The sequence below is a fragment of the Patella vulgata genome, unplaced genomic scaffold, assembly GCF_932274485.2.
Source record: "Patella vulgata unplaced genomic scaffold, xgPatVulg1.2 scaffold_33, whole genome shotgun sequence".
Taxonomy (NCBI): Eukaryota; Metazoa; Mollusca; class Gastropoda; family Patellidae; genus Patella; species Patella vulgata.
Window position 1 is genome coordinate 14,899 of NW_026606056.1, and position 27,605 is coordinate 42,503.

Sequence of the window (27,605 nt, forward strand, 5' to 3'; positions counted from 1 at the left end):
TAACTGTAGCTGTATTCTCAACGACCCATACGATCGTTCGTTCATGGGTTGGGCTTGACGTCCTCATCCACTTGATGGTGATATCGCAGACAAAATTAGCTATGATGACATAACGATGACATTATTATAAGACAATTCGAGGAAGAAGGCAGTGTAATTATTTGTTGATAGATAGTAGTTATTGTTGAAAATGGAGATAGGTGTATTTAAATTGAAGCTGTTCGTGTAAAATCCATAATTGTAAGGAATTTTAACTTTTTTATATTTAAACTGTATTTTATGATAGCGCCGCATGTAAATGTAAGCGTATATATATATATACGACCTACTCTTATTCCTACAGTCCTACCTCGTGGGTTTACTCCGGGTCATCCGGTTTCCTCCCCTACGCGCAAACGAATTAATGAAATAAAATTGAACTATAAGTTAGTACCAAAATGACCTGTGTTGTGTCGCGAGTGGACGTTAACCCCACCCCACCCCCTCTCTTTCTCTCTTATATTCCTACAGCCAAGGGTGTTTTGTCCTGCACGCCAATGTATACACGGAATCCCGGTTTTACATCCCATCCAAACGACTATACACTTCCTGCCAATTTATACAGAATCAATATTATCAACTGATTAACATACAGATCTATTTTTGTTTTCGTTTTTTAAAAAATGGTCGATGCCCCCGCCCCACAACCCCTACCGCCGCCCCGCCGTTACATCAAGTGTTATAAAGACAAGTAAAACAATATTTTGAATTATAAAAAAAAACGAATCGAAATATGATCTATAATTGAATTAGTTTGACTTTGGGTAAATCTTGACAAAATTTTTATTCAAATATTTGAAACACTGTACAGTAGAGTTTAAGGTGGCTTAACTGATGTTTATGAGTCACGTACTGAATTAAACATTGAATGTGAATTTTAAATGGCCGGAAATTACCGTTTAGTTTATACTATACTTGACGTTGTGACTGGAGTATGAATAAAGTTACCCTGGTTTATCAGTATATAACACAATCTGTAAGTAAACAACATAATTTTGAATTAGTTTGTTTTTAGATTTTATAATGAAGTATCTACTCGTGGAGAGAGAGAGAGGGAGAAATTGTGTTTAACGTCCACTCGACACAAACTAGGACTTTTCGGGACTAACATATGGTTTAATTTTATTTCAATAATTCGCTTGCGCGTAGGGGTCTTTAGCAGTGGGAGGAAACCGGAGGACCCGGAGAAAACCATCTACTCTTGGTGTTGTCGATGTGGAGATGGGGCTGACAAGTATTATTAGAAAATAAAATGGGGTTTAACGTCCTACTGTTCTGCTCCGACTGGGCTAATGAAGACTGGCATACACCATACAGAGTGCTATGGGGGAAATTTTGCCCGGAGAGAGAGAGAGTGAGCGAAATGAGGTTTAACGTCCACTCGACACAAACTAGGTCATTTCGGGACTAACATATGGTTTAATTTTATTTCAATAATTCGCTTGCGCGTAGGGGTCTTTAGCAGTGGGAGGAAACCGGAGGACCCGGAGAAAACCATCTACTCTTGGTGTTGTCGATGTGGAGATGGGGCTGACAAGTATTATTAGGAAATAAAATGGGGTTTAACGTCCTACTGTTCTGCTCCGACCGGGTTAATGAAGACTGGCATACACCATACAGAGTGCTATGGGGGAAATTTTGCCCGGAGAGAGAGAGAGTGAGCGAAATGAGGTTTAACGTCCACTCGACACAAACTAGGTCATTTCGGGACTAACATATGGTTTAATTTTATTTCAATAATTCGCTTGCGCGTAGGGGTCATTAGCAGTGGGAGGAAACCGGAGGACCCGGAGAAAACCCACTAGGTTGGACAGGCGACCCTACTCCTTTTCACGTACAACCGGGGATTCGAAACCACACCAGTTGACTCAATGACAGGCTTTATGATACAGCACGCACGTGCTAACCATTTGGCCATCCAACCCCCCAATTTTGCCCGGGCAGCGGCGCTACGACCTACTCTTATATCGAATTCCAACAGTCAAGGGATCTTTTACGTGCACGCCACGAAATTATACAGTTGTCAGATACAAGCGGGGAATCGAAATCACGCCATTTGACTCAATGACAGACCTTATGATACAACGCGCACGCGTTAACCATTCGCCCCCATCCCTGGGCTAAAGAAACCCGGCATTCTGTCTGGTTAGCGAGCCAGCTTCTTACTCAGGGTAATTATATAAATAGGGGTCATTTACATCCGTCATATAGCACTGACAAGGGGGAAACCACGCCTGAAAATCACGCGGAAGCGAACCCGAGACCTGGCTATAGCGAGCCAGCGCCCTACTCACTAAGCCGCCGCGATTCCCTATTGTTATTAGAATATTTTACGTGTTTTTAAGGGTTGTTAGAGGACATTTTAAGTGTGCTGTACGAGTATATGTTTATATTATATAACATTACATAACATACTATATTTAGAAGTCACGTACGCTTATGTCTCGGGTTCAATCAAGGTTTTGACAGAGGAAGTTTCACGTACTTCAATTAAAGTTTTGACCGAGGAAGTTTCTCGGAATTTTCTACCAGCCTTCTTTCCACATGTCATTAATGCACGGAGGTGACAATGAAATGCATCTAGTCGTTCGGATGGTATGTAAAGGATTCTTTCACGAATGGACCACGATTTGTCGTCCCTTCCGAACAACTAGTATGCGCACTTTCCTTGTCAGCGAACAGTAAGTGGACGTTCATACCGGAGTAGCACCATCAGGGACGTAAATAGCTCAGAGCAAAGAGCGGAGGGTGGGGGTGGGGCGAGAAGTGTTCTCAGGGGCTGCTGTAAAATTGACGAACAATGTATATCTATTTTTTTTTGTTTTTATGGTCGACAATTTTTTCACAGGGGGGGGGGGGGGCGAAACTTTTTGCGACCCCCCCCCCCCCCGTTACGAGCCTGAGCACCATGTGGACTCAGTGGTGTGGGGATGACCGAATGGTTAGCGCGTGCGCGTTGTATCAGAACGTCTGTCATTTGGGCAAGTGGCGTGGTTTCGATTCCCCGAATGGACGTGACAAGGAGTAGGGCCGCCTTCCAACCTCGTTGGGTTTTCTCCGGGTCCTCTAGTTTCCTCCCACTGCTAAAGACCCCAACGCGCAAGCGAATTATTGAAATAAAATTGAATCATATGTTAGTCCTGAAATGACTTAGTTTGTGTCGAGTGGACGTTAAACCCCATCTCTCTCTCTCCCTTGCTCTCCATCTTAGCACGCACAACCATGAAAAAGAAGCAAAAATAATAATAAAAAAAAACGCATTTAAATACCGAAGAAAAGTTGGACGTTAAGCCTAATTTCATTTTATTTAAATACACAAAACTATATTAACAGTTCGTCTTTATGAATATTATAAATGAATCGTGATATACTATAGTATTCAACCGTTATTTCATGGTGAAATACAGATTCACTGAGAACTATTCCATCAATTGTTTACATAGCTGGCTGGTCGAGATGTAATTAGCCTCAGCCAGCCTCCAACTGGGGGTTATTGAATCAAATCGAGTCGTGAACAACTCCCGCTCGCGCTTAACAGCAGACGATAAAACAAGTGTAGAACAGCAGTCTGTCGTCTGCTGTGCGCGAGCTGTGAGATCAGACGATCTGAAGGAATGGGGGAAACAAGTTTTGTTTTGAAGTGAAGCTATCATGTGAAATTGTGATTTCTGTTTGCGGATTTAATTCTTGTGAATGGATAGAGATTATTCTTCTAGATGGATTACGGGATATGTTAAGTGAGTTTGATATTTATGTAAATGTTTTAACTGTAAGATGCAGTCTACCAACAACGAAGAGAGATTCGTGGTGTATTACTAAGCTTACTATAGTCAGTAAGTAAATAATGTCATTTTCATTTACAATTGAAGCCATTTTACGTTTCAGCTGAATTGAGTTTTATATTTTACCAAATTAAAGTAAATTCCGGTGTCCATATGTGTTGCGAAAATCCCTGAAAATCCCTGAAAACACTGGAAGTAGAAATAAAATATAATGGGATTTAACTTCCTTCTTTGATGTTCCACCCAATCTGACGAAGACGGGCATATGTCAATTCAGTGTGCTATAAGGGGGAATTATTTCCGAACACTGGCATTACCGCCTACTCGTGGTCCAATTTCAACCGTCTAGGGATCTTTTACGTGCACGACAATGTAAACATGGGACCTCAGTTTTTTTTTATCTCATCCGAATGACTAGACGCTGTCGCTTGCAAGACCCAAGAAGCCTTCTCGAGAATTTCCGGCGTGTTGCAAGGCGGAAGGCCGGACACCGAGCAGCGGCTAGTTATTCGGTTGAGACAAAAACCGAGTTCCCATATACACATTAGCGTGCACGTTAAAGATACCTTGAAATTTGAAATTCGATAAAGAGTAAGCGAAACCGCGACTGTCCGTGCATGAATTCCATCATAGCACACTACATGACGCATGCTCGTCATCATTACCTTGTTTGGTGCCAGGGAATTCAACCCCAGTTTATTTCAAAATGATAATTTAATATTAATTCCCCCCCCCCCCCCCGTCGGACCGGGTGATAAAACACACGTTGTGTAGTTTTTCGGATGGGATGAAAAACCGAATCTCGGATACACATTGACATGCACGTAAAAGATCCCTTGACAGTTGGAATTCGATATAAGAGTAAGCCGTAGTGCCACTGCCCGGGCAAAATTCCCTCATAGCACACTGTATGGCGTATGGCGTATGCACAACAGTAGGACGTTAAACCTCATTTCATTTCATTTCATTTTGAACGTGAAGAAACATTAGCTTCGTCGGAATTAGAAATCCATTTGACAGTAATGTTTCTCTGTGGATCATTAGAATAAATAAGCGACTGGGATATCTATAAAACAGTAGATATAAATATATTATTGTACGAAAGGCCTACAGAAAACACATAAAACTCGTAGATGCCAGAGAGATGAGATCTATTTTGAGTCTTTGTGTATGATAATGTTCTGCAGCCATGACAGTGACAGATGACGGGTTCTAGGATTCCTGAAAGCATTTCTGATTTAACCGATGGGCATCGCTCGTCTCATGTCAGGCGGAATAATTAAAGAGCGCCTTGGTGAACAGGTTTTTGTCTGTTGACAATGGAACTGCATATCGCAGACTCGAGAGTACGGCATTGAATTATGGATCCACCAAAAGTTTAAGTCGTTGCTGAGAAAAGGCCATGAATAGAATCGCTCTAGGGCTAAATGCGATGTGAATGACTGATAATATTTGACATAAATTTAGGAGCGTTCTGCGAAACAATTCCAGAAAATGCATGTCATTTAGCGCTTAACATAATATGCATGATTTGAAAATTGAAAATAAAATGAAATGGGGTTTAACGTCCTACTGTTCTGCTCCTATACTGGGCTAATGAAGACAGGCATACGCCATACAGTGTGCTATGAGCGAAATTTTGCCTGGGCAGTGGAACTACGGCCTACTCTTATATAGAATTCCAACTGTCAAGGGATCTTTTACGTGCACGCTAATATATACACGGGACCTCGTTTTTGTCCCTTCCGAACGACTATGCATTGTCCCCTGCGAGGCCCTCCTTCCTGCACCACTCACAAGGAGGAGCCAAGCCGGAAAATCCAGATGAACTTTCCCGCCTAACGCAGGGGATCGAACACGGGATTTCCAGGTTCGCGAGCCAACGTCTTACTCACTGAACCACCGCGGCTTTTTGAGAAATGAAATAGGGTTTGATTTTCGTTCTTCTTGCCTACACTAACTGGGTAAATGTTGTCCGGACAACTTTGTTTACGCCTACTTTTCATCGAATTTCATCTGTGAAGTGGTCCCTTACGTGTACGCAACCAATACACAGGTGGACCTATTGTTTGTCCCTTCCGAACGACTAGACAACTTCTTTTGTCAGTACCTCCTTCTTACACCAATGAACATCGAGAGTATCCGACCGGCCAATAACTAGAGCGAACCTGGAGCCCCCTTGTAAGTGGGTACGTCTGTGCCTACCCATCAAGTTTCCGTCTCTGCCAATAACAAGAGCGAACCTTGAACCTCCTTGTAAGCGAGCGTGTATCTACTCTTCAGGGCACCGTGAATCAGTGCAGATGTTGGGAATGAGTCACCGACACTCCTATATTATGTCTGGTGATTATATATGGCACTGCATGACTTGCTATTGATATCGGGTAGAATTTAAACTTTGATGTTTATAAGTTCTCGTCTTTAATGGTCTGTCACTGTGTCAAGTGGCGTAGGTTTGATCCCAAACTTGCACGTGACAAGGAGTACAGTCACCTGCCTAACCTCGTGGATTTTCACCAGGTCCTCCAGTTGGCTGCTACAGCTAACGACCCCTACACGCAAGCGAATTATTGAAATAATAAATTATTGAAATAATAAACACGTTTATGTCGAGTGGACATTAAATTCCATCGTTCTGTTTCTCAAATCATTCTCAGACATAAAGTAAGAATTGACTTACAATTTTTCGCCTTATTTTAACTAAGATATATAGCCTTTCTAAATCTCTTGTTTCAATGTATCACAAATACATCAATTAGATACTATGTTCAAAGCTTTGTGCTTCTGGGTCAAAGCTGAGTAAATTCTAATTTTTCCTGGCCTTATATAAATCTTAAAGATACATTATGTAAGATTTAGATAAAGAGCTGACCAGTCCATTCAAATTACTTCATTCTGAGCCAGGTTATCACTGTTTGTAGTTTTGACAAGATGTGCGCATTGAAGTAAGCAGGGCACAGGAATATTCGAGACTTAGCCTAGCTTTCCCATTTTTAAATTAAATTTTTTAAATGGCGAACCGTTCTAATCTAGTTAAAATCTCAAGTATCCGATGCCATCGAGAGGTGATTATGGTTTGGTTTTGTTAATAAATGTCTAATTAATAATACAGATAACATTTCAGACCTAAAGAAAGACCTGCAATAGGCAGATTTAGCGCTTGCATAATGTATGTTTAAGTATTTAATCCATTATTGCTCACTAAAATATAGCCCTTAATAATGTATCAATAAGAAACTATATACAAAGCTTTGTGTTTCTGGATCATAGTTGGGTGAATTCTTACCTTATCTGGGCCTGATATAATTTAAACTAGATGTTTATATACCGTCTTGTATGAACATGTATATATGTTTATAGAGTACTGGCCCCAGGTTCACAAAGCATTATCTGACTTAAGTTAAGAATTTAATCAACTTTTAATCACTGTTTATGAGAAATATCTTTGATGCAGAAACACAAAATTTTGCACATAGTTTCTTATTGATGTATTTGATACATTCAAACAACAAAATTATTATAAAGGGCTATATTTTAGTTCAAATAAGGTGGACAAGTTTGAGTAAATTCTTAAAACTTAAGTCTGAGAATGCTTCCTGAACTTGGGGCCTGGTTATAATGTCTGTTATAAAGTCTTGTATGACCATCTATAGATGTTTATAGAGTCCTGGTTATAATGTCTGTCATAAAGTCTTGTATGACCATCTATAGATGTTTATAGAGTCCTGGTTATAATGTCTGTTATAAAGTCTTGTATGACATTCTATAGATGTTTATAGAGTACTGGTTATTATGTCTGTTATAAAGTCTTGTATGACCATCTATAGATGTTTATAGAGTCCTGGTTATAATGTCTGTTATAAAGTCTTGTATGACCATCTATAGATGTTTATAGAGTACTGGTTATTATGTCTGTTATAAAGTCTTGTATGACCATCTATAGATGTTTATAGAGTCCTGGTTATAATGTCTGTTATAAAGTTATGTATGACCATCTATAGATGTTTATAGAGTACTGGTTATTATGTCTGTCATAAAGTATGATATAAATGACAATAGTTTGGTATGACATGTCATCAAAACAGCTCCCGTAGGATTTTTATGCTAAAATTGATTTTTTTGTTGTTTTGGGTTGATTGGGGAGAAAGTTATCCAAAAATGTTGGGGTTCAAATTTTCCGACGCCTTGACCCCTCTGGGAGGGGCTTTTTTGAAATCGGGACCACTCTGAACGAGAACATGGCTATCTCAGGCAATAATGATTGGATTTTCATGATCTGAAGTCCATTATCGTGTTTTTTCGTCATGCCGATCCCATCTATGATACACTTAAAACGAGATTGGAAGTAGTTTTCATTGACTTCCGGTGCAGAATACCAATTCCCGGTGCCAAACTCGGATTGATTTCAGCCAATAATTTTTGGATTTTCATGATCTTAAGTTTATTCTGGGGGTTTTTTTATCATGCCGACCCTATCTAATATTCTTTTTGTTTTTGATATTAAACTTGTTTACTTGTAACAAATGTCAAAGTGTTTTGAATCTCATGACAGAACATTCCAGTCACCCAAAAGTGACCATATGAATCATTTTACCATGCTTCAAAATCCACAAAAAGTGGTAGGCTGAGACACCGGAAATTGGTATTAACCACCGGAATTCAATGAAAACTCCTCCCATTTGCTTTAGGGCTATCATGATGACAAAACCCCAGAATGAACTTCAGATTATGAAAATCCAACCATTGTTGGCAGAGATTTCCATGGACTCGGTCAGAGGGGTCCGGATTTCAAAAAGGCTTCTCCCAGAGGGGTCAAGGGTCGAAAAAATGGAACCCTAGAATGAGGTCCGCATATGAACAAATCCCAGAACGAATTTCAGATCATGAAAATCCAAAGATTATCGGCTGAAATCAATCCAAGTTTGCCACCGGAAATTGGTATTCCCCACCGTATTCAATGAAAACTATTTGTAATCGCTTTAAGTTTATCATAGATGGGGTCGGCATGATGAAAAAACACGAGAATGAACTTCAGATCATGAAAATCCAACCATGATTGGCGGAGATAGCCATGTCCTCATTCATAGGGGGCCCGATTTCAAAAATGACCCTCCCATTGGGGTCAAGGGGTCGGAAAATTTGAACCCCAACATTTTTGGATAGCTTGGTCCAACATCAACCCAAAACAGCAAAAAAATCAATTTTAGCATTCAAATCCTACGGGTTGGCATGTCATACCACACTAACAAAGGTTGGGTGTGTATTATAAACAGACGCCATTATATAACATTTGTTTATTATTCTCTACAATGCCGTTAGTAAGACTCGTAAGTAATGACACATGCCACTTCAGACATAATAACTTCGTACCCAGTGTTGGCTGAGAAATTTCATCAAGATTTTCAAGCGTATGGTTTCCTCTTTTGGGAGGGCCTGACAAGGACAGCTCTCTAGGTCTTCGGGTAGAACTAAAAGACGAGGTTCCGTAAAATATCCCTTGGCAGTTGGAATTCGATATAAGAGTAAGCCGTATCGCGGTTGTCCGGGCAACATTTCCCTCATAGCACACATGCCCGTCTTCATTATCCCAATCGGAGCAGAACAGTTGAACGTTAAACCCCATTTCATTTCATTTCATTTACTAACTTCAGTAAAGGCCGACGGACAATTTGTGTACGGGAGCTACGGGAGCCTCGTGGGAATAGTAGTGGCTCACCAGCCAGGAGATTCCGGGTTCGCACCGGGGGATTTTACAGCCGTGTTACCCTTAGTCTAGTCGTTCGAGGTACATTCGTATAGCACATTTTATTACCCCGGTTGGTGCACACATGTGGGAAATTTTAATAGAACATTTGATCGAACCCAGTAAGCCAACGACTTACTCACTGAGCCACAGTGGATCCGCTTGTCTCTGGTAAACAATCGGTGTCGACTACACGACAATGACGGTCGAGGATTAATCTTAATCTTAATGACATAATATTTACTCCTATTGTGTGACGTAATGTTTACATTTAGGCTAAATGCCATTTAATTTGCAGTCACGTTATATAAGTAGAATCTATACAGTGTTTACCTACGTTTATCTTGTTTACAGGACACACTCACTCATAACAAGGGGTTGAATCTATTTGTTAAGGCCAGCTCAATTTTTTCAAGGTCGCTGAGATGTAAATAAAGTTAGTGCACGTGATTGTGGCGAGATTGTAAGTTATGCTTAGGGTAAGCATTGGGCCTAGGTCCAAGGTTGGGATTAGCGCTAGCTCTATTTACATCTCGTGACCTATGAAGAAAAATTGAACTGGCCTTATCATTTAGCACTAACCACAAACAAGGTATGGTGTCATTGAGTGATCTGCTGGGACAACGAGACAGCACGCCTGACTAATCCCGTGTTACACCCTCTGTATTGTTCTGTATTCTAATCAGAATTATAAAAAAAACCTGTAACAGGAGGCAGACCACCATTAATTTCCCCATTGACTTCAATGTTAATTCTGGCCTCTTTGTCCACCTCCAACTTTTCCCCAAATTTTCGTTGGGCTGAATGCTTTTCACTACAGACAGAGGAACAAATGGTCATGTCTTTGCACTAAAATTTGTATGAGGTTGACCACCAAAATTTTGAGATACACAAACTTGAAGAAGCATACTAAAAACATGTAACTAGTTGCCGTACATATCGCCGTAGCTAACCTGATAACCCTGTTATCCTTCCGCCTCAAAATCATGAATATTTACCAAAACCTGGCAGAAAATGTTAATTCAAACCCTCTTCGTCCATTCTAGACCAAAAAATCAACAAAAATGGGCATGCAAAAGGGGAGAAAAGAGAGAGAGAGAGAATTGCTATAAATAGACGAACTACAATTCGTGGGTACTGAGATGATGAAATTTAATGGTGGTCTGCCTCCAACAATAAAATAGTGATAGCTAGAGATAAAGCTATAATATTACAAAAATAGATAAACTGTTTCAATTGAACTGGAGTATACAGGTCACAATTTTATGGAATACAATTACTGCTTATATTAATGTGAGCAATTATTTCTTGTAATTGTTAATTTCACATATCTTTAAAGATACATTATGTAAGATTTAGATAAAGAACTGATCTTTCTTGCTATAATAGTTATATTTAAGATACATTATGTAAGATTTAGATAAAGAGCTGACTGTTCTTGCTATAATAGTTATATTTAAGATACATTATGTAAGATTTAGATAAAGAGCTGACCGTTCTTGCTAAAAGAGATCACGAGAAATGAATATAATGAAAATTTCATTCAAATTATTTTATTCTGATTGAAGTTATCACAGTTTGGAGTTTTGACAAGATGTGGCATGGATTGTTTTTTTTTTTTTCGTAACCACGGTGCTGGTTATTCGAGACGTAGCCTCGCCCTTAAATGTTTAAATTAAATCATTAAATTGCTGAACCGTTTTAATCTACTTAAAATCGGATCCATTCTTCAATTTTAGTGACTTGGTAATCGCGACATCACGTACGTCATAATTTTTTCAATATATTGACATGGCTATCTTGTCGCGTGGACGTTGTGGATTTATGACCAACGACGATTTATACTCCTTTTCTCCGAAATAACACCACCAGACTGCAGTTAATTACTGAGGGCAGGGATAAAGTTTACAAGAGTTACAGACACAACAATAAATAGCTTTATTCACAAACATATGTGCGAGACTATTCCGTTAAATCTTTTATATTTTATGGAATTTAAAGTATTTCTATGAGTCAATCTACGATAACCTAGCCAGCATGACCTTAAAACTAAAATTAACAACATATTTGTGTATATTGACGGTTATGCTGTAATTTGTGTACTGAAATACAGACTATTAAATGAATTTCTGATTATGTTAAACATATATTTCCTCGATCGGTACCTCACAATGAAATAGGTCTAGTAGTTTGGATAGTACAAAAACAAACCTGAGGGCAGTGGCCGTATACACTTTGACGTTCACGCAACAAGAGCGTTGAAACTTGGAATTAAAGAAAAAAGTAAACCGTATCGCCGCTGCATTGGTGAAATTCCCCCTCATAGCACACTCGTTAGTACGGTTGGTGCAGAAAAGAAGGACGTTATACCCCATTTTATTTCATTTCGTCTGGTTTATGTGTTTTGTGTACATGATAATATCCATTGACTTTGTTGCATAAATAAAATTATTAAAGTCCTAAGGTTAAAGTAACTAAGTCTCTAACTCAATATCATCCAAAATCTTCGACAATGAAAACACGAATTATTTGTCAATTTTAATCAACATTAGTGTTGTAGTCTTACCGGAAAAAGATGGGCTTCTGATATCCAATATTTTAAGACAAATAAACATTTTACGATTGGTACACGAATCGTGTACCATAATGCGTTTCAGCGCAATTTGTAACAAGCGACTCTAAGAACGAGGTTAGACATATTCCACAGGTCATGTCAAACGGTGACCCCAAATTCTTATCTGGAGAACATGCGCAATAAATACTATCGGTGTAGACTGGAATAACCAGACGCTAGAGATTGCCATTGGATTGAGACTTCTGGTGTATTTCGCCGAACATAACTGATTAGAAATTGCAGTAAAAAACCAGAAACGATTGAATGTAAATCAGTTTATATACATTCACATTACATTATTATATACGTTGCGACCCATTTGTGTCAATTTGTAGGTCCTAAATATTAGCGATTTAGATCCTTTAAGTTTCATTTTATAATCGAATATAAATTGGTTTTAAAGCTTTTATATTTTTTTTTAACACAGGACAGAAGTAATATCGTCCTAACCTAGCCTCGTTCTTTTCTGAGAATAAAATATTGTTCATAAAAAATAGATGCCCTTTACATAATACTCTAATAATGTAGGTCGAAGATGTTTGTGAATAGTTGTTTGTGTTCTATTTTAAGCAGGGTTTGTAAATTTGGGGCTATAAATGGTTGGCTATTATTAATATTATTGTTATGTTTACTATTTTATGAATAGTTTGAGTTATCTGTTCGTGTACGATCCATTTGTTATATCCTGTTGTGTAGAATATCAAATGTTTCTAGAAAATAAATCAGTTATTAATATAAAAAACATATTTGACATGATTAAAATTCATTATGTTATATTTACAGTTATGAGTCAGATTATAGATGTATGTCTTGATGGTTGGCGGAATGAATGATGTAAACGGGATGACGATTCGACTAATCATTTAATCCTGGGTTAACTCGACAATTTAATGTGAGTATGTATTGTTTTATCTGTAAAATTATACACTGTCTCTTCGGAAATCCGGTGGTCCATTCTCGGTCTACGCGCAAGCAAGTAATTGAAATAAAATTAAAACAATATGTTAGTCCCGAAATGACCTAGTTTGTGTCGAGTGCACGTTAACCCCCCTCTCTCTCTCTCTCTCTCTCTGTCTCTCTCTCTCTCCCTCCATTCGCAGTCAACAACGTGATCGGATTAGATCGTGAGCCTGCGTCTTACTCATTGAACCACCGTGCCCACAGTATCTGATTTACTTGGACTGTACGTGCGCGTTAATTAGTTCCTTTTCGCTGGATCCTCCGGGTTCCTCCTGCTAAAGACCCATTCGTTGTGTTTAACGTCCGCTTCCACCGAGGCTCATATCGCAGACAATTAAAACACCCAGTGGACGTTAAATATCATGTTTTCATTCTGCCAGTAATTAACTATTAATTAACTGTTATATAATATACTTAAAGCTAGAATAAATATATGTTCCTGGTCTGACGTAACATACAGAACTAATGTATATTACCATTTACCGTGAATAACTTAACCCTCTAGACAGTGTATTATGTGGGAAATGTTGCCATGACAATGAGAAATCAGACTGGACAATCCCGAAGAAGTTTCTCGATCACTGGATCCGCTGGTTAATGACCCACTGTTATGCCTCATTTAGTGTCTGATTTAGATAAAGATAGGCTATTCCACTATGAGGCGGGCCCCAATCCCCTACCCCCGGGAATAGCGGAAGATGAACTTGTGTTTTAAACACAACTTAGCAAAGCCGAGAATAATGACGGGTATTTAAGGCTACAGTGGGTGTAAGAAAGACTTATGGCAATGTTAAACATAGTATACAGCTTGCCCGGCGCCCTAGGTTTCAACCTGCAAGGACTATAGATTATTCCTAGATCCTAGATCCAAGGTTTTAGTAAATCTTCGATCTTGAGGCCCTTGGCTCCACTCTGCCAAGCCTATAGATAAATCCGACATTGCACGAAACCAATTAGTGAGACCATTAATTAATTAATAAACGTACACATGTACAACAGAGGGATATATCTATATTGAACTACATGTGTTCCTAATTTGTGGGAGTTTCAACTGACATTAAAGTCGTATTTATATCTGACATTTGCTAGAGTGGTGATATTTAAACATTACATTTCACGTTATTATTATCTAATGATAAGTGTTATTCCATGTCACATGTGAATGGCTGATTTATAATCATCATCATCATCGTCGTCTTCATCATGTTTCATGTCACATGTTAATGGCCTGTCTGATTTTTAGTGCATCGTTAAACACCAGCATTATCATCGCCGTCTTCATCATGTCACATGCAAATGGCCTATTTTTATATTAGTGCATCAAATCATCATCATTATCATCATCATCATCATCATCATCATCCTTCTCTCCCCTCCTCCTCCTCCTCCTCATCGTTCTTCTCTCCCTTCTCATCCTCATCATCATCATCATCATCATCGTCATCTTCGTCCTTCTCTTTCTCCTCATGATTATCGTCGTCTTCTCTCCCTCGTGCTAGCCTGGAGGTCGGGTGTTCGATCCCTGCATTAGCCGATAAAGTTCATCTGGATTTTCCGACGTGGTTTTCCCTTGTCAGTGGTGCAGGACTGCGGGCCTGGCAAGGACAGCTGTCTAGTCCTTCGGATGAGACGAAAAACCGAGGTTCCGTGTATACATTGGAATGCACGTAAAAGATCCCTTGGCAGTTGGAATTCGATATCAGAGTAGGCGATAGGGCCGCTGCCCGGGCAAAATTTACCCCATAGCACACTGTATGGCGTATGCCCGTCTTCATTAGCCCAGTATAGGAGCAGAACAGTAGGACGTTAAACCCCATTTCATTTCATTTCATTTCTCTCCCTCATCATCCTCGTCCTTCCCTCCCTCCTCCACATCATCATGAGCATGAGGGAGGGGGGGGGGGTCCTATTGTCCCTTTTGCCCCTTTAAACCCCATCATTTATTCACCTTTGTTCAGTTAAAAGTTCTTTTGATGTAGATTTTTCATTTGCTTACAATCACAGGACAACAATCGAGTAATTCTATCGTAGTAAATTGAATCGTGTGTAATTTGATAAGGCTGGTAATTACCGTTACAGATGTAACAATGCTAAAAAAGATAGTATTATCAAGTTAAATAAACAAAGACCAGATGTTTTGTGAGATTTCTTAATTTGAAATATTGGGTATTAATGATGTTTGTGAGGAATATTATTGATGAATTAGGAAACACAGTATTTTGTATATAGCGCCCACTCAACACAGATAGGTGATATATATTTCGGGATAAGACATATTTATATTCAAAGGGGAATTAGTTAAGATTAGATAAAGAGCTGACAGTACCATAGTGGAAAAATAGATAATGGAAACAGAATATACTGAAAATTTCAGTCAAATTTCTTCACTCTGAACAGTACCATAGTGGAAAAATAGATAATGGAAACAGAATATACTGAAAATTTCAGTCAAATTTCTTCACTCTGAACCGAGATATTAGCGACTCAATTTTAGGCTAGTCTCGGTCGTCATTACTAACGTTGGTACGATAATAAACACAGTCTTGATTATCCATTTTTGCTTTAAATTATCCATCACAAAATGGATTCAAATCCCCTAAATATCGCTGGCTAACGACGACATCGAGAGTTGATTATGGTCAGGATATTAGGCAGATTTAGCTCTTACATAATGTATGGAAGAAAAACACAAATAGCGTGCGATACAAACGACCCTACTCCTTAACATGCAACAGAACTGGCTGCCATTTCTTCTTGTTTAAATAGTGTAAATAAACTATATAAATAGTTTCACCGGCTCAAGAGAACAGTTGTGCAGTAAGAAAGGCAATAAATAGCATGTATTAGTTCGAATAGGACGATAAATCACAGTCCGTCGTACAAGTTGTTGTGAACCTAAAATAACCCTTAATAGGTGGAATTCGGTGAAGAGTAGGCTGTAGCACCACTGCCTGGGCGAAATTCCTCTCAGTTAGAATTATACAAAACGTAGGCAGAGGAAGCGCTGCTGCTCGGCCTAAATCCCCCTCATAGCACACTGTGTGTCAAATGCCCGTCTTCATTTATAGCAGGACGTTAGACCTCATTTTATTTCCCAAGGAAGGAGTATTTCATACCAGCATCGTTATAATTAATATCCCCTCGAGAAAAATGAAGTATGAACTAATATAAATACTGATATAAAATGTTTAGATAACACGAGTTAGAACAACTTGAAATAAATCAATATTCCTCTTGCTACAGAAACACAGACCAATACAGAAACACAGGCCAATCAACAGTTAATTTAATCTCTGACATGTTTTACTGCTTCTTGTAACTACTGGTAATAAATATCATCATCGTTATCCAGTATTAGTTAATTTAATCACAGGTTTGTTTCATTACTTCTTGTAACGACTGCTGATAAATATCATCATCGCCATCCAGTATTATGCATGGGTCCATCTCGAAAATTAAAATATCAGTCTAAAAATAAGCGCAGGGAGAGAGAGAAATGGGGTTTAACGTCCACTCGACACAAACCAGGTCATTTCGGGACTAACATATGGTTTAATTTTATTTCAATAATTCGCTTGCGCGTAGAGGTCTTTAAGCAGTGGGAGGAAACCGGGGGACCCGGAAAAAACCCACGAGGTTGGACAGGCGACCATACTCCTTGTCACGTACAACCGGGGATTCGAAACCACGCCAGTTGACTCAATGACAGGCCGTATGATATATCACGCACGTGCTAACTATTTGGCCATCCAACCTCCAAGCGCAGGGGGACCGCACTACATGCAAAACAAAACCGACAAGACAAACCTGCGGACAAGACAGAATACCTAGACATTCCAATTAATAAACAAATATCAAATCAAGTGAATGGACACAGGGGCCAGCCGTAAGCGTCCACTGCGCTGTACAGTTCCGAGTCTGTAATGAATGATGCTGGCGTCACTCAAAATAATAATAATAAAAAAAATAAAAAATAAAAAAGAAGATACATATGATTTACAAAAAATATTGAGCAGAAATAATGCGACCGATTTGGGCGGTGGTCGTCTCCCAAGTAACGATAGTCTGCAAGTTGACGTCATGCGTTAAAGCGTCAAACATTTTAAAAATAATATAAGGGTGGTAATTCAGATAGAATCTCGGAAAAATCTATAATGAAAAGTCACCAAACAACGAGGACGTTTCGTAGTTCGAAGGACTAAAATAGTTCAATTCCTTTAAGTATTTATATAGATATGTTGAATTGCAAATTTCAAAACGTTCATGATCGACTACAGACAATAGGCTATAAACACGCCCCTGTCAAGGGTAAAAAAAAACCATTTGATCGCGGTCTTTCCAATCTAATTAAGCCCATGTCACCTATAAGTCCGTACGTAACTAACGTACGAAAATTAATTGGTGGCTAGCTTTTTTGTCGCACGTATACAGTGAATGGCCATTTTGCTCAGTAATCCCAGCCAGAATTTGGCTATTTTCTAAATTTGCGTTAAAGTTTAAAATATTAGTTTTAGAACTGAAACACATTAACTATTAGTCAATCCCAACGCTAAAAACATCAACAGAATTGATTGTGTATATCTGAAATAGACCCGACCGACGCACAAAATAGTGCAATATGGCGGCCTTTATGAACAACCCCCGCAGACGATGTCATTGAAGACAACGTCAATTCTATGAGTTGTAGATGTTATTTTTGTGAAAAATCATTGGAAGAAGAGGGAACATGTTGGGACTGTACGAATTATATAGTCTTTATTGGTGCAACGGACACAATGCTGAAGATAACCCTATTGTTTACAATGTTGACCTCATGACCCATTGACGCCAATGTCATGACCTGTGATGTGTAGATCACGTGATATGGATATCATGGCTACTGACTGTGTCTGAGATACTTCTCCGCAGGTAGCGTGTCTCAGATGTTCAGAATGCTATAAGTCAAGGGTTGAAAACGTTTGATCGTGGTCATTCTACTGATTAAACCCAGGGATTATCACGTGATCCCCGGATAGGCTATGAAGGATAAACAAACTATTTGATCTGATTAAACCCAAGTCGAGAGAGATTATCTGCCGTGAATTATCTACCCTTGATACATGTTCGCTCTGTTCAACCGTCCGAAAAATACACGCTATGAATATGCCACATTAATAAATATGTTAAAATGAAATGAAATGGGGTTTAACGTCCTACTGCTATGCTCCTAAACTGGGCTAATAAAGACGGGCATACGCCATACAGTGTGCGATGAGGGAAATTTTGCCCGGGCAGCGGCACTACGGCTACTCTTATATCGAATTCCAACTGCCAAGGGATCTTTTACGTGCACGCCAATGTATACACGGGACCTCGGTTTTTCGTCCCATCCGAACGACTAGACAGCTGTCTTTGTCACCCCCCCCCCCCCCCGTCCTGCATCACTGACAAGGGGAAACCATAATAAATATGTTACAATCATTTTATAATAAACATCCATTGAAATTGTGGAAAACTTTGTGTAAATATATGACATGTTCGTTTCAAACGTGTTCATCGGTTTATAACCACAATTTATTTCCATATTATTTTCTAAAATATTGCGATGATGACTGTAACGATGAGTTGATCATGTATCGTTGATAATTGATGCTGAAACTGGCCTGCGATGATGTTTCTATTAGCTTAATCCACTTGTTATTCTTCACCGGACACAAATCATGGAAACGCATGAATCATAAATAATTGTACAATTATCCTCCCGAAATGTCAAGTTAATGTTCGTCACATCTGGATGAAGAGTGACACGCTATAGCTGGCCAGTTTACAGCCGATCAATATTGAAACATTAGGATAGAGTTTACCATCAGTTAAAATATTACACTGCTTCGTGGTGCAGAAATATAAAACTACCCAAATACCTCATTCACTTGTAATGTCTAGAATACATTTGCAACGAAATTACCCAAATGTCTACTTGATTTGTAATGAACATTCGTTTGTCTTTTACAATATCTGATCTGTAAATATGTATCATAACTACTATACAGTCGTTCAGAGACTGTAGAAGGGCTGAGTGAATACAATATCTGATCTGTAAATATTTATCATAACTACTATACAGTCGTTCAGAGACTGTAGAAGGGCTGAGTGAATGATGTAACATCAATGATGACAATCAAATCAATGTAGAGATATTTTAATATTCATACAATACAAATACATGTACTTTATCTTTATGAAGAGTTAGTGGGTTTGTTTTTACAGGATTCTATATCTGTATTCTATACTGTCCTTGCCTGTAAAAACTCGTTTTCCCTTTTACTCTTCCCATATAAAACTGTCAAACTGTGGCTTCACCAGCAAGCATTCTTTTCTTTTTCACCAGCGGAAATGCCCCAATAATAAGGCAAGACTAATCGATAAGTGATGCCAATGTAGGGGGAGTCTATACTACCCGATAAAATTAGTAATATGATAAGCAGGCCGCTACATGGCTCCCCTAAATTGACATGATAAATGACGATTTACTATTCAATAAAATATACAAAAATGAAATAAAAGTTCTCTTCTTTGTCTTGTTCTGTAAATAATTTTTGTCACTGTTAAAAGTTTCTGTGATTCCGAAGAATTTCCGATCAATGAATAAATTAAGTATCACCCCATTCTATCACACATGGTTTAATATACATGTATAGATTCACTAGTGATACTCAAATAAGACACATATTTACTATCAACTCGCAAGTATTTTTCAACTTTCATCCCTGTTAATGTGATATACAATAAACACTAAGGCTGTACAACTACCATCTGTGGGGCCTTTAATATAAATAGGTTATATTGATTTTCATGAATACACATATAGGCATATAATGTTAATTTTGGTTCTTCGACGGGGATACCTCGGTCTAATTTTCACTGGTTTTACGCGTTTTCCATCCTTATCTAATGAGCTGTCTCCAATAGCTAGTTTAACTGAACGAACTAGACCATCAGAACTGGGATACACTTCATGAATACGAGCTAGCTTCCAATTGTTTCTTGACAGATTATCGTCTTTAATCAAAACTATATCATCAACTTTAAGATTGTCTTTGGGGCGAGTCCACTTTTGTCTAGTCTGTAGAATTTGAAGGAATTCTTTAGGCCATCTGCGCCAGAAAACATCAGCAAGGTGTTGAACCCTACGCCATCTCTTTTTGCTGTAAATATCTGTCTGTGTAAATTCACCAGGGGGTGGTTTTACTGTCTTTGTTTTCTGAGTAAGCAAATGATTGGGTGTGAGGGGCTCTTGATAATCTGCTGCTACTGCTATTGGCCGACTATTTACTATTGATTCAGCTTCGGTGAATAAGGTTCTTAATGATTCATCATCAAGTTGCCCACCATTTTTATCTAATACTGAGGAGAGCACACTGCGAACTGTTCTAATAAGTCTTTTCCAAACACCCCCCATGTGACTGGAAGAAGGTGGATTCATAATAAACTCACAATTGTCATGTAACAGTTCATTCTGGACTTTATCAACGTCTAACTGTGATTTCGAAAATTCAGCTTTCGCACCTACAAAATTGGTGCCATGATCACATCGAATATGGCGAACAGGACCACGTCTGTTAATAAACCTTCTGTACGAGTTCAGAAAGGCGTCTGTCTCTAGTGAATTTACAGTCTCTAAATGAATTGCTCTGGAATAGAGGCAGGTATACAACACACCATATCTTTTTACATCGGAGCGTTTTTCTCGAATAAAAAATGGTCCAAATAGATCCACTGCAACGTAAGTGAAGGTTGGAGTTTGACTGAGACGGTCTGATGGCAGATCAGCCATTTTCTGGATCTGAGGACTGGATCTTAATTTATGACATCGAACACAGTTGTATATGTAATGATCGACTGCTGACTTTCCACCAATAATCCAGAATCCCGAGGATCTGATTTCATTGTGGGTTATACCTCTGCCTTGATGTTGAGTCTTCTCATGAAAATATCTAATAATGAGACCAGTCAGATGATTTTTTTTAGTAATTACTATTGGATGAGTTATGTCCCTTGATAAACTTGATTTCTGTATTCTTCCACCATATTACATTCATATTACATTATTATATACGTTTCGACCCATTTGTGTCAATTTGTAGATCCGAAATATTAGCGTTTTAGCTCTTTTAAGTAGAAATAGGAACTACCCAAATGCTGTAATGAACGTCCAGTTTTCTTTTAAAAATATCAAGGGGGTTGTATGGCCTAATAGTTAGCGCATGCGCGTTGTATCATAAGGTTTGACATTGAATCAACTGACGTGGTTTCGATACCTCGGAGGTACGTGACAAAGAGTATGGTCGTCTGTCCAACCTCGTGGGTTTACCCCCGGTCGTCCGGTTTCCTACCGCTGCTATAGATCCCTAAGCGCAAGCGAATTATTGAAATAAAATGGAACTATATGTTAGTCCCTAAGTGACCTAGTTTGTGTCGAGTGGCAAAATGTCCCTCATAGCACGCTGTGTGGCGTATACCCGTCTTCATTAGCCCAGTCGGAGCAGAGCAGTATGACCTTAAACCCCATTTCATTTCTGTCTGACTGGCAGCATATCGTTCTTTCATAAATGAAACGAAATTAGGGGATTTTGTTTTAGTCAGTATTTGAACCAACAGGTCACACGCAAGTTCTAACTTTTATATTTTTTTTACTATTTTCAGGATGGCCGCGACGAGACTTCTGAGATATGTGGTTTTCGTGATCATGGTATGCTGTTCTATCAATGCCGAACTGTTGTGTACAGATGCCTCGTGTCTGTGTACACCCACTTACTACGATCAGGGCATCTTATGGCTGTGTAAAATACCATGGTTACGAGAAAACACAATCAACTTTGAACGCTTACCAACAAACGATTCTAAATTCCTGACTTTAAGATGTGACGAAACGAGTGGGATATGGAGTGCACTGTGGAATCACATGTTTAAAATTTTACCCAAACTGATAGTACTGAGAATTGAGAATTGTCAAATCAGCCAGATTCCGGAGTTAGCCTTTTCTGGTTTAAATAAATTAGAGGAACTAACTATCAAATATTCCTCTATATCAATGATCCATGAAAATAGTTTAAATAATTTACCTAGATTACGATTACTGGAATTTATCTCGAGCGGAATCCGCCATTTACCAAAACTCTGTTCTGTTAAGACATTGCGAACTCTAAACGTTTCACACAATTTTATCACCAGTTACGACAAAACAGGCGTGAAATGTGACAATAATAACGACCAATTGCCGAACTTTGAAGTGTTGGACGTCAGTTATAATCTTATTGAAACCATTCCCTCGTGGTTAGGCAATTCGTTTCCAAAGCTGAAAAGACTGACAAGTTCTGATAATGTTGTAAATCGGGTCGACCTAGGGACGATAAATAATCTTCCTGAGCTAATGTGGCTGGATCTTGGGAACAATTCATTAACATCAATTGATAGTGAAATGATGAGTAATTGTTCGGAGTTAGTTGTTCTGTCCTTGGGTGATAATCCTGTTCGACGTCTTCCTCCAGGACTAATGTCCAACCACACTAAATTAGTTCATCTGTATCTGAATAACCTCTCACTAAACGATGATATATGGTCGGAGTTCCTGACGCTAAAACGTCTGGAATATTTACATCTTAGATCGAATTTGTTGACCTTTGTAAACAGTTCTGTTATGGAGAGGATACCCCTGCTGAAGGAGCTCGATTTATCCAATAATTTCATTACCCAGTTCAATATCTTTACTTTTAAAGACCAGTACATGCTGAAACTATTGAATCTCTCAAACAACCAGATACAGGCCGTGCCCAAACAGGCCTTTAAACTGATCCATAGCCTTAAAGAGTTGGACATGTCCAGAAATAATCTAACATCATTCTCTAAATCGGCTTTTAAAGGATTAAGAAAGTTAAAATCTGTGGACTTGAGTCAGAATGAAATCAAAGGTTTCTCAATTGGAGTATTCAATGAAGTATCGACATTACAAAAATTAAACCTTTCGCATAATATTCTTACTAAACTGCCCGGATTCCATGAAATGAATTCTCTGGATGTTTTGGATTTAAGTAACAATCACCTCGCTATGGTCGACATTTCCACATTTTTCGGTCTTACTGGATTAATAGACTTGGATTTATTTAATAATAAAATTGAATATATTCCTCACGGTGTGTTCCAGCATTGTCAACAGCTAGAACGATTAAATTTAGCCAACAACGGAATCCGACAAATATCGGCCGGCGGCTTTTTAAATTTAAAACAATTAAACTATCTGAATCTTGGTGATAATAACCTGGCTGAAACCGTCACAGTTCTCAGTAATCTCAACAGCTTAACAAATCTGGTTCTTAGACAGAATTCCGTTACTAAGATATATCGAGGTCAGTTCCCCGATGCCATCCAAACTCTAGATTTATCGTACAACAAGATTACGTATATGGCCCCTTTCACCTTCCGGACCATGAAAAACTTAAAATCAGTGCGATTGGAATTTAACAATCTGACAAGTCTTCAGATGCAATCGGTGGAGATATCGCGTGATGTTCAACCTAAACCATTGTTTTATATTAGCGCTAATCCATTTCAATGTGACTGTAGTCTGTCATGGCTGAAGGAACTGGCCGAGTTGGACGCGGCTAATGTGGATTTATATCCTAATATTGTGGATTTACAACTACTCCGGTGTTCCAGTGTGTATAATTCCTCTCCGAAATTTTTTAAATATGTGCCACGTTCTGATTTCCTGTGTTCGTATCGCGAGAAGTGTGAATATAACTGCCCGTGTTGTGGAATGAAGTCATGCGCGTGTAGATACGAATGTCCCCCAGGATGTCAATGTCTGATTTCGGATGATAAAACTAATATACATAAAGTACATTGTGAAAATCAGAACATGACGTCAGTTCCGGTTGCCATACCGTACGCCGTAACCGATTTAATGTTAGATGGGAATAATTTTACGACAATACAACGTGACGTGTTTAAAGGTCTAGAGAACGTGAAAAGGCTTTATTTGAATAACAGTAATATCCACACACTACAGAACGCGTCGTTTATTGGATTAGATAATGTCGAAGAATTGTATTTAAATAATAATAATATTACTGTAATACCGTCACTAGCCTTCCCGGAGTTGAGCAAACTTCAAGAAATGTATTTAAATAACAATGCTATTCATACGATTGAAGACGAATCCCTAGGACGTCTGAAATCTTTACAAATACTATCATTGGATAACAATATGTTACACTTCATTCCATTGCATGACTTGAAGCAACTTTTAAACAATAGTTATATTTCATTGGCTCAAAATCCATGGTCATGTGACTTTAATTTTGTTTGTAATTTTGTTGATTTGTTGACGTCACATTCTAAAATGTTAATGGATTCTAGTGACGTCAAGTGCACGTGGGATGACGACGCCTATAGTATATCATTATTGGATGACGAAGTGAAAATGCAGTGTTCCTTGAACAAAACTGAGTTTATTAATTCCACGATCGAACAGCCACAAACAAAAGGCCGAGACGTTCACATAGCTGCTCTGGTGACCATTTCCGTGGCGACAGGGATTATATTTGGAGTTTTGATTTTAATTTATTGGAAACGAGACTTGATACAGGTCTGGTGTTTTATTAAATATGGCTGGAGAGTGCATAACAACACGGATGACGAGGACGACGATGCTAAAAGGCCGTTTGATGCCTTTTTATCGTACAGCAATCGCGATGAATTATTTGTTATTAATGAACTAGCACCGCGACTTGAACACGGCGAAAAGAAATATAAACTATGTCTTCACTATCGAGATTTTCCGATTGGAGCTTGTATTGCAGAAACGATCGTGCGTAGTGTGGAGTGTAGTAAAAGAACGGTGATGCTTATTTCGGACCATTTCTTACAAAGTGAATGGTGTCGATACGAGTTTCAAACGGCTCACCATCAAGTTCTTACCGAGAAAAAGAATAGACTTATTTTAATTCTGCTTCACGATATTGATCATAATAAACTCGACTCTCAGTTAAAACTTTATTTTAAAACAAGAACCTATTTAAAATACAATGACCCCTGGTTCTGGGACAAGTTGTATTACGCTATGCCGGACACGTGTCTTCCGGTGTTAGAGCGGAATGGAACGATCAAACGTGAGCGATTACCAATGGATGACCGTTTCCAGAGAAACATTAGTCAGTTATCGGATCAGATTCTTAATGAAGATATGTACGAAGTTCCTTTAACGAATCACTATCAAACTATAGAATCACCGGGGAACTCCGAATATATTTACGGTTCATCATCCGGGCACTATGAAGAGGTAAACCCATGTCCCAACCCAACGATCATAGCACGTATTAATCCGCCACCACCAGTACCCAAACACCCTCCACCACCTCGATCTAGTTCTATTTGTAAACCTCCACCGTCTAGAACCAGTTCTGTTTGTAAACTGTGAGGTATCTGGAATAACAATATGTCGTTTAGTGCTATATCATATATTTAGACCAGGAGTGGAGTCCCAATCACTACTCACCATGTTGCTCTTGGTCTATAGGGGACGACGCTCAAAGTTCCGCCGATTAAAATACAATCTACACGAAACATGACATGTTTGTCCCTTGGACGAATGTACGCCATTTTGCGGACGTCGACTTTCGAGGTGACGTCACTATTCAAGATGGTGGTGATGACGCCACTCTCTGTCCCTGATCTACATGTTCATTTGTTACGTCATGTAAGAAATTGCAAATAAAACTCAATTTGCTCGGAACAAAAAGAACAGTGATGAAGTCTGTCAACAAAGTGTTTTCATTCCATTACAAACCAACCCAAACGCCACCATCATCAACAATCGTCATGTAATGTCTGTCTGGTGTACGATCTTGTTTCAATGTTTGGTCATTCTTCAATATATTTTTATTGACATGAATCATTCTCGTTGTATATCAGTATTATTATTACAGTGTATTATTGAAGTTGCAATCTGATTAAACCATAGATCCTATTTCGTTTCGTTTCTTTATAGTTCAAAATTTCGTTTTACTTGTCTTCACAACACTAGGATCTGGAAGAGTTGTTCTGGGTGATGTTAGGGATTAGCTAGTGAAACTGTCTGTTACGGCGAGTTTTTGGCGTGCGATGCATGGAACTGTGGGTAAACCAATAGAAACGTCAACGCTGAACGATTAATCAATGTCTGACGTCATAGGGCCAAGAGTCGCTCGTACGACTACTGACGCGACCTTCGACTAAAACCGGTCAGATGTAACAAAAGGAAATATAGATCTGGGTTTAATCAGATTGTTGTAATTGTGAATTATTGTTTTAAAATGAAGTGATGTATAATATATATCGCAGATATGGCGGACAATGTTTAATCAACTCAATATCTAAGCCATCCGATTGTGGGCTTGTCATGTGAATAAATGTCTAAATAATAATAATTTATATAACATTTGAAGCCCGAAATACACCAGACAAATCTCACGCATAATAGCTGATTATCTATTAGTAGATATATGTTTTTATACTCGTCTTCCAGTAACTTTGTAAATATAAATGTTTATTTTTTTGTTTTTGATATGCCATTGTATGTACTCATTGTAGCGTAGTCACTCAATCCGAGACCGGTCTTCGTCTGTCTTTTTTTAACTCGAATTTTGATAGAGAAGAGAGATAATTGGAATTTAAGGTCGACTCGACACAGACTACGTCCATTTCCGGAGTAACATATGGTTTAATTTTATATAAGAAATTCGCTTGCACGTAGGGGTCTTTAGCAGTGGGACGAAATCGGAAGATCCGGCGAAAATCCACGAGGTTGGACACACGACCCTACCGATTGCTACGTACAAGCGGGGAATCGAAACCGCGCCATGTTGCTCAATGACAGACCTTAATATCTAACGCGCACGCATTAAACCGAATCGAGATATGGACAGCTTGTACCCGAATTCTTGAGATTGTTTTCTGTATTTTAATCAAGAACGGATCCGACACTCTTCGAAAAAGGCCTAAGCTCCGCGACAATTTAAGTATGATGATATGGAACTTGGCATCCTTATTCCTTGGACGTCGATTGACGGCCTTCGATTTTTGATATGACGTCATGTGTTCAAGATGATGGCGGCGATGACGTCATCCTCATTTCCTGGTCCATATAGTAATGTCATACTTGTTTATTCAGAAAAAAAACCCAGAGCCACAACAATTCGTCTAAGCTTGTATTTTAACGTCTGCTTCCACGATAGTAATATCGCAGCAAAGTATCCAACGTCTTCCATGTAGCTGATTATATCTATGTTCGTATATTAAATGTTTTAGCGTGTTTTGTCTTCCATACTTTTTATACTCATTTGTCTTTGTTTGATCTGGTAAGATATATTATTTTCCGATACTGCCAAATTATTTCTGTTAATGTTTTTATTATTTTACACATACATTTTGAATAAACTAATGTAATATGTGA

The 27,605-nt window shown here is 38.6% G+C and overlaps 1 protein-coding gene across 5 annotated transcripts; it reads left to right on the forward strand.

Moving 5' to 3' along the window:
- On the forward strand, window positions 1-27,605 carry LOC126811611 (toll-like receptor Tollo). Of its 5 annotated transcripts, none has more exons than XM_050537351.2 (3): window positions 1-240; window positions 12,962-13,070; window positions 21,821-27,605. In XM_050537351.2, coding segments are annotated over exons 2-3 (3,774 nt in total). In that variant the 5' UTR covers window positions 1-240; window positions 12,962-13,068; the 3' UTR covers window positions 25,593-27,605. The 5 variants fall into 5 exon arrangements, with proteins under 5 accessions (XP_050393308.1, XP_050393310.1, XP_050393307.1 ...); XM_050537353.2 differs by lacking the exon at window positions 1-240 and adding an exon at window positions 3,570-3,872 and having other exon boundaries at window positions 12,962-13,074; XM_050537350.2 differs by lacking the exon at window positions 1-240 and adding an exon at window positions 3,570-3,872.